Source organism: Dermacentor silvarum, chromosome 1 (genome assembly GCF_013339745.2).
Source record: "Dermacentor silvarum isolate Dsil-2018 chromosome 1, BIME_Dsil_1.4, whole genome shotgun sequence".
Classification (NCBI taxonomy): domain Eukaryota; kingdom Metazoa; phylum Arthropoda; class Arachnida; order Ixodida; family Ixodidae; genus Dermacentor; species Dermacentor silvarum.
In genome coordinates, this window is record NC_051154.1 from 89,371,007 (window position 1) to 89,386,183 (window position 15,177).

Below are 15,177 nucleotides of genomic sequence, written 5' to 3' on the forward strand. Positions count from 1 at the left end.
ATTCGAGCATATATAATTCTCAAGCATATACAATTTAAGAATTGTTTATCATTGACCTGCAGCTTCGTTATCACCTTGTGGGCTATCACAGTTGGCTAGTACACTTTGCTATCTGTTCTTTGGCTGAATCTGGCCCTATTTGAAGGGGCAGCTTTCACCATTTCTTCAATGATTTTGTATGCTTTTGGAAAATTGTTCTCATTTAAGCTGATTCTCATACGAGAATGCAGGGCATGAATGTGCAAGAGTGTAGTATATGCACTTGCAAATTTTGATTTCTGATAAGCCCCTGGTAGCCGTTTGGAAATTTGTTGAGTGTCATGTCTTCAAGTCTGTACGGTTGTTGAAGAGTTTAATAACTCGAAGAACAGCCGATGTTAGTGCCCTGTGCTGCTATTGAAGCAGACAGGTGTATCTTAAAAACTAAATTCTACCGAACTGGAATTACGAAATTCTTGTTTCTTTAATGTTGCTCTTGCATATTTTGGAGCTCTTTTTTTTTGTCAGGATCAGGCCTGTCATTTACCGAGATTGCTGTGACCATGGAATATGTAAGTCATAATTTCCATGAGAAAACCTCACTTCATTTTTCATATTTTGGCCTTATTTTTTTAGTAGCTTGGTAGACCCAGAGAAAGTCAAGTAGTCACCAGTCTTGTTAAACTGGAGCATATTGAACATGAGCCATTCTTTCACCAGGAAAGCACACACTGAAAAGGCTCAGCAGGATGCCTCCAGTCCAAACCAAAAACGGTCCATGCAGAGGAAGGAAAGTCCTTCACGGCACCGGAAGAGCCCAAAGAAAAGCCCCTCAAGGCGAAGCTCTCCGTCCCGCAAGTCACCATCACGGAAATTGTCACCGAGTCGGAGAACCTCCCCCAGTCGCAGGGTTTCTCCTGGTCGTAAGGGAATGTCTCCAGTCCGCAGATGCTCTCCAATGCGAAAGGGATCCCCTTCACGGAGAGGTTCATCTCCAAAGAGAGTGTCTCCTTCGCACAGGGTGTCGCCTCGAAAGTTGTCCCCATCACGTAAACTTTCACCTACTCGAAGAACTTCACCATCTCGGAGAATGTCACCAGATCGCAGGGCATCGCCATTTCGAAGATCACTTTCACGAAAAAGATCCCCAGCACGAAAAGTTTCACCTATTCGGAAAAGCTCACCTTGCGTGAAAACTTCACCATTGAAGAAATTGTCACCGCCACGCTATCGAGGACCAGAGCTTGAGCGACGGCGCTCATTATCACCGAGGCGTGCAGGTGATCGACATGTTCCCAGAAGTCCTTCGCCTAGACGTGCAGCTCCTCGGCGGCTATCACCACCCAGGTATGCTGCAGTACTCGGTACTCTTTTGTTGAGCTTTTGTTTCAAAAATGTTGCTGGCACTGTTAGGTTGACTACCCTAAAATTGTTTTCTGTTTGCATTGCTTTATGACTGTGCTATGTACTGCACTTTTCTAATCATGTAAACGAAATAGTTTGGTTTTACTTAAACAGCCTCCTGTCGTATTCAGGCAGCTGTTTTAGTTAGCCTTGCCAGTGCAACTTTCTCCTGCGCAGTTCATTCAGTGGCATGTAATTACAGCTTAATTATGCACAAAAAATTAAGCAGTGCAAACTGTGTGCATATGTATTATGTTGACACCTTCTAATGGCAAATGCGACAAGCTTAGTTACAGTAAAATCTCATTAATACGTAGTTTGCGTAGAACTTGGATCAGGTACGCACTAAAGATGTACTTATTAACTGACAATGGCAGATGAGCGGCTATAGACTTACCGGTCAGAAAAGAACATCCTAATTCTTACTAAACACATGCAGTCAAGTTTTATTTGCGAGCAGGTTGCAACAAATCTGTGATTTTCACTTGTTGCCATGGTGGCCTTGCGTGATGACGGCATCCTCAAACTAAGCATGGCCGCGAGCCAGTTTCTCCACCATGCCCCACTTCTCTGCTAATACCCTCATGATGGTCAATGCACGTGCCGTGTCGGATTTGTGCAGGGGCGTATGCGTCGTCAGGTGTTTTGTGTGTTACGACACCGCGGACCCAATCAGATGGGGGTTAAACCCTCCCATGCTTAACTGTGCCTGGCTTAGCTGTGTCCGGGGACATGGGGATCCTGGGGGTTGAGCTGATGCAAGGTGTTTGGACCTTTATGGCCCCTCGGCGGAGGAGACACTCCTTCTGTCTCAGCTCCACGTAGACGGCACCCCCGGACTGACCCTCCCGGGGGAAATTGGTAGTGGCCCTTTCCTATCCTCCCCTCCAATATTCGTCTTTCTCTCTCACTTTCAATCTTTCCTGTCCTCTTTTTGTAGAACAACCGATCTTGGCTGTACATATTTGGTTATAGCAGAGGCATGCAGTTGATGTCCTCAGGACTTGTTCTTTATAAGTCCTACGGTGTCTCCTTGTTAGGCTCCACGGTCTGTGGCTGGCGTTTCGGCCGAAATCTGTAGAGTACACTCATGGATAGTTCTATCCCTAAACTCCCTGATCGCCCTCAGAAAAGAGGGCGCACCGATGAAGTGTTCCAGTTTTCTGGACAAAAAAAAAACAAAAACTTCCATGTACGAATTCATTCTGATAAACCAAAAAAGACGGTGAGAATGAGCTCACCTTTCCTCATTTCAAAATGTCTGACTGAAGCTCTTGGCACAGGCTACAAAGTATCGAAGATGGTTAGTGGCGATCTCCTTTTGGAACTCCGTGATTTGAAACATACAAGCTGCCTAACCTGGTGTCATTAGGGGACATCCCAATGACAATATCCCCGTACCACACGATGAACAACACCCGTGGTGCTGTATGCGATGATGACCTGATGGAGCTGACAGAAGCTGAACTATTGAAGGCTGGAACGGAGCAAAATGTAATGAATGTTATTATGCTAAGGCAGGATGGCAAAAAGATCAAACGAATTATGCAACCCACCGTGGTTGCTCAGTGCTCAGTGGCTATGGTGTTGGGCTGATGTGCACAAGATTGCGGGATCGAATCCCGGCCACGGCGGCCGCATTTCGATGGGGGTCAAATGCGAAAACACACGTGTGCTTAAATTTAGGTGCACATTAAAGAACCCCAGGTGGTCCAAATTTCCGAAGTCCCCCACTACGGCGTGCCTCATAATGAGATCGTGGTTTTGGCACGTAAAACCCCGTAATTTAATTTAATTTTTAAACTAATTATGCTTAGGCACGACAGCAACGAGATCAAACCCAAGCATCTAATACTAACCTTTGGCTCAAGCATCCTGCCAGAGACAATAGAAGCAGGCTATGTAAAGATCCAGGTCAGGCTCTATGTGCCAAATCCTCTTCAATGCTTTAAATGCCAGCATTCCAGCCATAGTTCGCAGAACTGCCGAGGCTGACAGACACGTGCTAAATGTAGTGCCGGTGAACATTCCTCTGAAACGTGCGAGAATACTCTACACTGCATGATTTGTCATGACGAACATGCCGCATACTCGCAGTCCTGCCCATCCTGGAAGAAAGAGATTGTCACAATCAAAGTCAAAGAAAATATACCATTCAAGGCCGCATGCAGGCGAGTATCATACCTGCCAAAGAACAGCTTTGCCGAAGTGGTGCATCAGGGGGCAGCGCCACAACGGCCCTCCAGCGGCTGTCCGGCCCACACACAGTAAGCCGGTGTTGATGCCATCCACCCCTTTGGCAGCAGCAGTCAGCGCTGCTTTGCCGTCCCAAAAGAAGGGCCCATTGTCCTCCGGGCTGGTGGCCTCAAGGGTCTTGTTCCTTGAAATGAGGCCTTCATGTCAAACACACCGCTCGCAAGAGCATGTGTCTAGCGCCTCGCAAGAGGCAATGGACGCAACACTGAGCGTGATGGCGCAGCCCCTGCGCCTATGGAGCAGCGCGATTCTATCAACCGCTCCAAAAAAGACAAACCTTGTGTCATGGCCCCGTGAGCTAATTTTATTTCTTCAACACACAGCACAAACACTTCTCTTATTATGCAGACACAAATACTACAATGGAATGTCAGAGGACTGCTCCATGAGCTCGACGGTACCAGAGAACTCCTACACAAATATAATCCAAAGTTGCAATATGTTCAAGAGACACATCTGAAACCTACAATCACGAACTTACTTTGTGAATACACCATCTTCCGAAAAGACCGTGATGAGGCTAACGCCACGTCCGATAGTGTAGCAATAGTTGCAGACAAGTCTGTAGCTTGTCAACACGTCGCTGTTCAGACGCCCCTTGAGACAGGGTCAGTTCTGACAGTTCTTTTCAGTGAGTTGGTAACTGTATGTTCCATTTATATGCCCCTAAAACATAATCTCGGAAAAACAGACTTCCATAACCTCATTGATCAGCTTCCTGAGCCCTTGGAGATTATAACGCTCAAAACACGATGTTGGGAGGCTCGTGATGCGACGCAAGAGGTTGATTCATAGAAAACTTCCTAGTAAACTCCGGTGCATGCCTGTTCATTTAGAGCCAATCTATTACAATCTTTATCATAATTCATATTCATCAATAGACTTATTTATTGGCTCTGCTTCTCTTCTTTCCGACTTAGAATGGAATGTAACTGAAAATCTATTTGGAAGGGACCACTTTCCAGTAACTTTAAACATGGTAACACAACATGACTGTGCTTTGCAGGTCCCTAGGTGTAAACTAGCCTCTGCCGATTGGAAACTTTTTAAAGAATCAACTTTTTTATTATGAGAGTTTAACTGCGAATTTAGTATAGACAACGCAGTAGCATATTTTACCGCTTTTATCATTCACGCAGCTGGGAGATGCATTCCACGAACAAGTGGTAGCTCATGCAAAAGACTAGTGCCTTAATGGAATGACGACTGCAAGCAGGTGTGAAAGGAACAAAATAACGCATGGGCCATACTTCGTCTCTCGCCAACTGCAGAAAATATGATTGAGTTCAAACGCATTTAATTACAGGGAAGGAGGACGCGACGGCAAGCTAGGAGGGCAAGCTGGGAGAGGTTCCTCTTGGGCATGGATTCGTATACACAGGAGGCAAAAGTATGGAATGGGTTATGAAGACTTAAGGGCCAGCAAAGCCATCCATTGCCCCTGGTAAACGATGAAGGGAACAGCCTAGAAGACCAAGCTGATGCGCTTGGGGAATATTTCGAATGTGATCTGGCTCTATGCATTATTCCGAATCATTCCTAAATGCAAAGAAATAATAGAACATAAGGCACTCGACCGCTGATGCAGACAAAATGAACCATACAACTATCCCTTCGGCATCGCCGATCTGAGAGCTACCTTGAACGCATGCAAAAGCTGTGCGCCGGGAGTTGACAGGATCATGTACATGCTCAAGTACTTGCACACTGACACGCAAATGATGTTGCTCACACTTTTTAACGCAATTTGGGCCGCCGGATACCTTCCAGCTACATGAAAGGAAGCTATTGTTGTCCAAATTTTGAAGCAAGGCAAAGACCTATCCTTGGTAACAAGTTACCGTCCAAATAGCACTGACCAGCCGCCTATGTGCACTCTTTGAAAAGATTATTAATGGATGTCTGTTTCACTTTCTAGAATCCAACAAGTTGCTCGACCCGCATCAATGTGGTTTCAGAGAATGGCAGTCGACAACCGACCATCTCGTACGCGTCGAGGCTAACATTCGTGACGCATTTGCTCATAAACAGTACTTTTTGTCAGTTTTCCTTGACATGGGAAAAAAGCATACATCACGTGGCGCTGCGGAGTTTTGTGGGATCTGTCGGGAATGGGTATCCGAGGGAACATTTTAAACATTATCAAAAGCTATTTAACAAACTGCACGTTCTGTGTTCGAATGCTTTGTCAAGGTCCTTTATTCAGGAAACTGGGGTGCCACAGCATGGCGTAATTAGTTGTACCCTTTTGAACTCTTTTCGTCCATCAGTTCCACAGAGTATGTTTTATTCTGCATATGTGCATATGTGCAAATTGGATTTAAGTCATGTAACCTTGCAGTCTTCGAATAATTACACGTTCAGCTTTGCCTAAACAAAGTCTCCAAATGGGTTACTGAAAATTGGTTTAAGCTAAATCCCCAGAAAAGCGCCTGTGTCCTCTTTACAAGAGAGGCAGGCCTCGTACCAGAGCCCACTATCGAACTCCATGGACAGCGCTTACCTCTGAAAGTGGAGCAGAAGTTTGTAGGTGTGATACTTCGCACTATACTATCCTTCATTCCTCACATTAAGTATCTCACAATTAAATGCCTAAAAACAATGAACATTCTCAAAATACTGCCACACACAACATGGGGCAGTTACAGAAAGCGTTAATTGAACCTGTACAAGAGCCTCGTACGATCATGTTTAGATTACAACCAACGTGGTGTGTCACTCTGCTGCACCAACTGCGTTGAGGATGCTGGATCTGATTCACCATTTAGGCATCCGATTGGCCACAGGCGCCTTCAGGACAAGTCGTGTACAAAGTCTCTACGTGGAATCGAATGAATGGTCACTTAATTTGCAAAGGTCATACTACAGTTTTAGTTATTTTCTGAAAGTGCATTCAAACACTCAACACCTCTGTTACGTGACCGTAAGCAATACCACATCTGTCACACTGTTTCGTAATCGATCTACAGCAAGAGAGCTCTTCGCACTGCGTCTCAGAAAGCTTTGTAATGAAATGAGTGTCCCATTGCTCGAACGTCACCTAATTCCACCAGCAAAGCTGCTACCTCTGTCGCAGTGGGGGGTGGTAGAATGTGACACATTGTTTATTGAGGTCTCGAAACATGCTTCACAGACACATGCAAATGCACATTTTAGAACTTTAGTCAAAGTATTCTTGCCGCAAATTTTACACGGATGCATCAAAGTCGCATGCTGGCGTATCTTATGTACCTGTTGGTCCCTCTTTCTCTGAGTCCGGCGTTCTGCACCCTTAGACAAGTTATCTTTACAGCAGAAACCTATGCAGTACTGTCTGTGGTAAAACAAACACATCAAGCAGGGTGCGTACAGGTCCTTGAAACCCTTGAAAACCCTTGAAATTGAAAAGTGCGTTTTCAAGGCCCTTGAAAGTCCTGGAATTTTTTTACTTCCTTGAAAATCCTTGAATTTCGTGACCAATGCACTTGACATTGCGATCTCCTTTCTGCGGTAGATCGGCGTCGATCTGACAAACTCCCCATTTCAGAAACAATACACTGGCGCGAGCACACATGGTTCCGTTTTGCAGAACTGCGTGGAAAAAAAATAAAAGGCTTCGCTGCGTCAAACCACGAACGGAGCGAGATACCCGTGCCGCGCTACGATGCTGGCTCGGTCTGGCACGCTGCTTTCCTCACCCTATCATTCGTTCCACTCCTCGCCCGTTGGTCTGCCTTGTCCCACTTTCACTCTTGCGCGTGAGGTGAAGCTAAAGAGGGCTATAGTGGAGCAACTTAACCACTGATGCTCAGTGCCTTTGGATAGAGGTTTGTTATAATATTATTTATGATAATATAAGTACAATAACATTACCGTATTTTCCGGTCTATAATTCGCACCTTTGTATAAGACGCGCCACCCTCAAAACATGTTTTTTTTTTTTTAGAGTATATAAGTCGCATCGGTGTATAAGATGCACTTGTTCTTTCGGTAATCAATTTAAAAAAAGTTTGTGATGTTTCGCTCCGTTAACGCGGGTCACACGCTAGCGTATGGGTGCCATATATTTCCACTCTAGGCGCATTTCTGCCGTCGTGGTTGCTGCTATGTTCTGTATAAAGTTCAAGGGCGATAACATCGTCCCCGCGTGCCATATGCTGTATTGCGCGCGGGGACGATGTATGGATCGACTCGCGGTCGGCCTACCGCTGTTTGCGTTGCTGCTGCATTGTTCTCGCACGGCGCTCGGGAACTTGATCACGAGAACCCGGCACCTCGATAGTGCCGGGTTCGCGTGGCTTCACGTGGCCATAACATCGTATCCGATTTTGACGGCAGTTTTTCCGGAAAAAAAACGTACATATGTTGCACCGTTCTATAAGACGCACCGACGAAAAATTCAGGAAAAAAAACTGCGTCTTATACACCGGAAAATACGGTATGCTGAATGTTTTGGAAATATTTGATGAACCAACCCACCTAATACTGCAGAAGTCTGAGCAGCTGTTGTGAGTGCTTGTTGTGTTAACTTTTATAATGTGGACTTAAGAAATTATCAAGACATGTTTTACAGAATTGGAATATACATCTATTTGTTATAATATAATGGATGTGTAGCAAGACTACACTGAATGGTTTGGAAATGTTCGATAAACTTGCCCAGTTAATACTGGAGAAGTCAGAGTAGCTGTTAGGAGTATTCATTGTTTTTTTTTTTGTTTTTTTGTTTTATGTATTGTTGTGAACTTGCAAAGTGATCCAGGCTAGATATTAACATCATTGGGATATACATTTCTTTTGTAAAGGGTTTATCAGAGTTCCCAGCACTTCCACCAATTGTAAAAGGTTTATTAGAGTTCGGAGCGGCAACAGTCAAACGAGACACAGCTTTCAAGCACGAGCGCCGTTGCCAAGCAAAAGCGCTGGACCCACTATAGCGTCTCTCTTCGCTAGACTTTTATTTTAGTGCGATAACCCTATGCTGAATGTTTTGATCATTTTTGGTGAACTTTACCCAGCCTATACTGGTGAAATCTCAGCCGCTGTAGTAAGCGTTCATTTTGTATTGTGATCATGAGAATTTATTAAGGCTAGACATTTTTATTATAATTGTGATATACAGTTATTTATTGTAATTGCAATAAAACTAGTCATTTTTGGAAATGATAGAGTAAAGAAATCATACTTTGGATGCCGCTTTGAGTCCTTGAAAAATTTATGACAGGTCCTGGAAAGTACTGGAATATCCTTGAATTTTTGCCTTGGAAACCTGTACGAACCCTGATCAAGGAATTGAAACTGCAAAAGGCAAAAATATTTACTGACTCGTTAAGTGTTGTAAAAGCTTTACTGTCTTAAAAAAAAACAAAAAGCACAAGAGTCGTCTATTTATTTAGCTTTATTCATTATTGTGCACTATTTATTAATCTCATCAATATGTTATAGCATGCTGGGTTCCTGGGCATAGAAAAATTTGCTTGCTGACGAAATCGCTACATCAGTTGAATCGCAAGCAGCTAATCCTACCGCGGCTGTCCCTTCTGAAGATCTTTAGCCTTTCTTACATAAGAAACCAAAAAATGGCTGCGGCTTACCTCAGCTAACTCTGGATATGCAAAGCGAAAGCTTGGTTTAGCCTGGTTAAATCTTGGTTTTACTTGGTTAACCTTTGATTTAGCTGTTATTATTATACTTAAATATACACTCATCGTTAAGCCAGGTATAAATTATAAGCAGACAAGTCGAAGTGTTTTGCGAGCCGAACGGTTCGCTCTTCCTCATTCTCCGACGCTAGCTCCGCGTGCTTGGAATTCCGGACCCTTTCCAGTGAGCAGCTCGCCGGGCTATATCCGCGGGGGGGGGGGGTTCAGACGCCGCTTGCCATGACGGCTCAAAGCCTTCCACTCCCGCGCAACGCTCAGAGAAGACGGCCCGGCCTTGCTCTCATCCTGCACCCGCGTTCGAAATAGCGCGAGGGCTTCGAAAGCCCTCGCGCTGAAATCGGCACATCAGCGACGAGCCCTTTTCCGAGCGTGTTAGCAGTGGCGTTGTTCGAACGCGTTAGGACATGTCATTTGCTCATGAATGACTCATACCCCCTTAAGCAATGGCTTATACCCCCGTAAACGCGGCCTCACCATTACGACGAGAGAAGTGAAGTGAAATTTAGTGTCAACACAGCCAGCTGTGGAAGCAGACGATGATGACGAATGCGGGAGCAGGAAGAGAGTAGCGCAGCACTCCTCTTACGCGGTGGGTCATGTGGTCAGGTGGCGACCCAGCTGCGGAGAGCGCATGCGCCAAGCCGGCGGCGGAGCTCGGTGCGGAGAGTCACATGATGCATTGCCAAGGCGACGGCGCAGCTGCTGTCAAATGAAGGTCAAATTGCTGGCAATGGCGAAACTCGGCTCGACTAGGTTAGTAAAGCTTTCGCTTTAAAAACCATTGGCAACGCTTGTGGGATGCTGAAACGAATAATAAGCTCTGCATAATAAAACCACAGTTTGGCATTTATTCCTCTACAACGAAAACACGACACATTGATGTTCTATTCTGTCGACTCGGGAAGGGCACACGTATGGCACCCACAATTTTCTGCTGACTGGTGATGAGTCTCCAACCTGTGGCAGATGTGGTGAGAGGCTCACTGTATATTTTGCTAGAATGACAGGAAGCAGACTTCTACTTAAAAAAGTACTTCCTCTTAGCTTACAGAGAGCATTTTCCTCGCCATCTGAAAATGTTCCTTGGACCTGAGTCGTTTATTGATAGTAAGTCAGTTTGAAGCTTTTTAATTGATTTTGGTTTATTGAAAGTGATAAGCACTAGGAGATTCGTAGCGCATCCTCTTGCAAGAGGCAGCTGCTGCGATAGCATTGCTTTGTATCGCACATGCTGCCAGGCCCTTCTGTTTCAAGGGCTCTGGAAATGCAGTAATGCTTCTTAGAAATTTTCACCAATGACATATTGTAGTTCGTATTATCATCTCTTCGCAATGTTTATAGTACACTTCATTGGTCATTTTTATAATTTTATTACATATACATCTGTTTTTTTAGGCCCCTGTGCAGCCACATCGCAATCAACTGTCATAATTCATTACTCCATTGTCAACTCATTAACTGTGGCCTGGCCCTCTTTGGCCATAATTGGCCCTCACACCACAAGACACCAAATTCATCATCAGCCGCATTGATATGGAAGGGAAATCAGCCACTTCCACGTAGTTGTCGTGGATGACGCAGAAGCGCCAGAAGCTATGGGAGCAGCAAACACATCACAGCCACCATGTTTTGACATAACTATTGGTGGTGACTGCAGTCCGTGAAAGATTTGTGCGCCGCCATTTCTCTATCAATGGTCTACGCACATGACAATTCGATTCCGTGCTTGTACGTACCGAAAAATGAAGTAAATACTCTGCACTAACCATTTGGTATGCGGTAAGTGGCCTAAACGGTCAGCCGATACATAAAGTTCAAAGGCAACAAGGAGGGGGATTCACCGCGGTTATATTTAAACTGGAATTACTTATCAAGCGGGTGCGTATTAACGAGGTTTTACTGTAAATTAGTTTCTTGCTTCACAGACAATAAGACGTGTTCTATTTGTACGCAGTACGTGAAGCATTAGCCCAAGTGTTCTGTAGGATGTCTACTCAATAAATCACTCACTTGTCTTAAAGCACTACAATCCAACTTTGATATAAGGAAGATAGATATAACAAATTATCGGATATAACAAAGTAAATAAAATATGCTTGTTGCCGATATCAGCATGTAACAAACATATGCCTATAACAAATGTTGGATACAACAAAAGTATTTTCATGTCAGATGTGATTTCTGTAATGAGGTTTGACTTTATCATTGTTTTGTTAGTTGTTTAGATATGGCTCACTCAGCAGCAAGTAACATTTTCCTTCTTCACCAGGCTGAGGTCTGGCAGGGAGTTGGGAGTTTTTTATTGTGTTCCCTTATTGTACAGGTGGTGCCAGCTCACTTAGCTTCTAATAAATAATAGGTACGCAGTCTCCTGAAATTATAGACACGGTTTAATTTTGCTGCTACCGCTGCTTTGCCCATTAATCTGCTCCAGCGTTTTGACTATAGGTGGAAATTCTAAGGTGTGCAAAACTATGCTGACTCATGGGATGCCACTACTGTCATCTTAGCACATTTCTTTCCTTCCTACTATAGCCCTGGATATGTTGTTTTTCAGTAGTTGATTTTAGATTAGTGGGCCTAGTGCAGGATTCTGCACCTGCTTACTAGTAAGATGCTGTGATCGAGGTGAATTTATGTGCAGCATAAATGGACTTAAGGTGATGCCACATCCAGCACATGTGGAGCACATTCTGTGCCGCATTACGTGCTGCAAAACTTTGCTTTTGTCAAAGCAAAACAAAAAGCAAAGTAACCAGTAAGCGTCAACCTAATTGCATATTGTAGCAAAGTAAACAGAAAGAAGCCCAGCTCAATCAAGTAAATTTTTTGTGGACTAATGCAAAGCTAGAGGCCAAACAGGTGCAGTAATTTGATCAATTAAACACTCATTTTAGTTGAAACTTCATACGAGACTTGGAAAAGCCCTTTATCTGGACAAAACATTGTCTGAAACAAAACATGGCTCTATAACCCTACAGACCACTGAATATGAGAGAGAGAGACAGAGAGAAAACCTACATATGAGGTAATTATCCTACAGTTAGCAACACTGGTGTTGTCCCCAGGAATTGAACTTGGTACCTTAGGCTTCGCAATAGAACTCCATGGCCATTGTGAAACCAGTGTGGTTTATTTTTCAGTTTTTATTTTTCAGTTTTTATTTTTCAGTTTTTATTTGGAATTTATAATTTGATTCATGCCTGATTTATTTAATGAAAGACATTGTAAATGTCTTTTACACCAAGTACTTGGTTTTGGACTTTGTCATCAGATATTTTCTTGTGATTGTGCATGAAAGTGTAACACCTTGAACATAGTGTTATACTATAAGTCTCTTGATATGTGCTCTTGTGAACTGCGCTATGTATTTTGGCAGGAACAGTGGCCGGGAAGCTAGCAGGGAAGCAAACCGGGATGTCCGGCGGGACAGCCGGGAAGCTGGGCGGGAACGAAGCCCACGACGACCAAGACCCCGCAGCCCAATGCGGCGCAGAACTGGACACTCGCGTAGCCCTCGCAGAGGAGATCCTCGGACATTGACTCGACGAAGCCGCTCTCCTCATGGCATGAGCAGGTAAAACACTTATGGCTCATTATTTGAATGCAAAGAAACTTGTTCCACATAGCAAGCACAGAAGGAACACTGTGCTGATGCAGACAGTTGGGAGTGTTTTCACATGCTGCATTTGAACGCTGTCTAATGGCAACAGTGTGCGAAAAAAATGGGATCTTGTTATGGGGGGGGGGGGGGGGACATTTTGCGTTCTAAGTCACTAGCTGCTGCTCTTTCATGGTTCTTGCTCCTACATTGTTCTCCACATTTTTCTTTGCATGATGTCCAGTAATCTGCGCACACCTTTGCCTCCTGTTTTTTAGGCAGTAGTGTGCATAATTAGAGTGCATTTCTATCTATCAGTGTGTGCCGGTCCTCTTCCGCTTAACATGTGCCATGGTCTCTGCATGAAGTTGTGCCTGCTTCCTGTCATTACTCAGAAAAAATTCTCCAGCATGGAACACAACAGGGAAACAAGCGACTGTGATAACACAAACATATGTATGTTTTTTTGCCCTACTGTCATCTCGCTGCTTTTGTAAGAGTGCAAGACAGAATTAGTGTTCCGAAAGTTTCAGTTGGTGGTGTTGTGAATGTAGTTCCTTTACTCAGATAAAATTATGAAAGACTTTGAGGCAAACGTGGCGCAATGCTTCCCCTTCTACTTCTCTGTGTTTGTGTATTGTGCTGGTTCCCTTTGCGTCGCCATGGACAGTAGGGCCCAACTCTACTTCCTCAGTGCGGTAATGTGAAAAATGTGAGGAAAACATATAATATAGAAGGTGCTGGCAACAAATGTGTTAAGAACAGGTTGTTCTTGTGTCCGCAAATTTATGACTGTCGAGTTGCCAGGATGTGTGGCTGCAAGCACAGCTAGCTGCATGAATTGCAGTGCTGTTTGCCTGCGCTGAATGCTGTTGCCTCACCTCTGCCTCCGTGGCTTGTGTGGAGAGGTCACTGAGTTTTTCCTAGCTTGTCTTTTCCTTGTTCGGTAGTTTGTGCCTTGTATATGTTTCACATTCAATCATCACTGAGGGGATGAGTTAAATTCTACGAGTTTTATATGTACAGTGTAGACCGCTTATAATGTAAGTCGCCGGAGTCGCGAATACTTGCACTATAAGTTGTACCGCACTATAACCAAAACAAAGATTTTATTGCGATAGCAATTATATGGACACTCCAGGCGCATTTCTGTCGTCGCTGTGAGTTACCGTATAAAGTCCAAGGGCTATAAAATTGTCGCCGCTTGCCGTATGCTGTATGTGCAAGTGAAAGCATACGAGGTTGAGCTGGCTATCGTGGCTCAATCTCTGGATCCACCACTACCATCATCATCATCAAGGCCCATCTTACCATTACCAATAAGTCGCGAGGCCAAGGTCACCATGTATAATCAAACGCCATACATTAAAACCTCGTTACAAGAGACACTCAAGGGACCCGGGAAACATGTCTCTTGTAACCAAGGTCTCTTGTAACCAAGGTCTCTTGTAACCAAAAATTATGAAAACATTGAGTAGTCAGACTAGATCACTTTATTACACATCAGCATCAAAGTGTGTTTGAACATATCTACAGGAAATTGCTCAGGATGGCTTAAAGAAGTCATTCATAGTAGTTTGTTTTTTAGTGACTGCAGATTGTATTAGCTTCCTTCCCAACTTCTGGAGGTAAAGCACTTCACTTTGCAAGCCTTCCTGTTGCTCACAATACCGTTAAAGTGCTCTTAGATGTTCGTCAGCCTCAACTGCCGATACTTTCTGCCCTGCAATGTCCTCGTCCTCCTCCTCCTCCTCTGGTTCATCTTATAGGGCACATGCACCATTTACTTGCGCAAGGGTTGCATGATCTATAAGCTCTTCAGAACACACGAGGTCCACATCTGCAGACACAAACGCCTCGAAAGATTCTGGAACATCTGCGGTCTCTTGGATGCAGGCCCAAGCTTTATCTTCAGGGCAGTTTTCCACAGGATCTTCCATCCTAGGTTGGATGGAAGATCTGTGTCTGGTTTGTTTCTCTTCTAAATAGTGAAGAACTTACTCTAGGGACCTGAAAAGTTGTTCTTAGTAACAGAGTGTCTCTTGTAATCATGTCTCTTGTATGCGATGTTAATATGGCAAACATAGGAAAACCAACCAAACTATTTTCAAATGTCTCTTATAAAGTGTTTCTTGTAACCATGTCTCTTTGTAACGAGATTTTACTCTATTTGGTAGAAGTGTGCATGTGAACTGATTGTCCTGATATGTGGAGGCAAGGTGAGTATTGGGATTTAGAGAATAAATTTGGGTTTAAGTGATGGTTTTAAAAATATACGCATGAAATTCTGTCGCC

At 44.1% G+C, this 15,177-nt stretch overlaps 1 protein-coding gene across 2 annotated transcripts in view; it reads left to right on the forward strand.

Moving 5' to 3' along the window:
- LOC119432000 (serine/threonine-protein kinase PRP4 homolog) overlaps positions 1–15,177 on the forward strand; it is a 111,924-nt gene that overhangs the window by 15,927 nt on the left and 80,820 nt on the right. For both annotated transcript variants that reach the window (XM_037699455.2, XM_037699469.2), the window contains exons 3-4: positions 700–1,326; positions 12,661–12,858. In XM_037699455.2, coding sequence (XP_037555383.1) covers positions 700–1,326; positions 12,661–12,858 — 825 coding nt within the window. The remainder of the gene's footprint in view (positions 1–699; positions 1,327–12,660; positions 12,859–15,177) is intronic.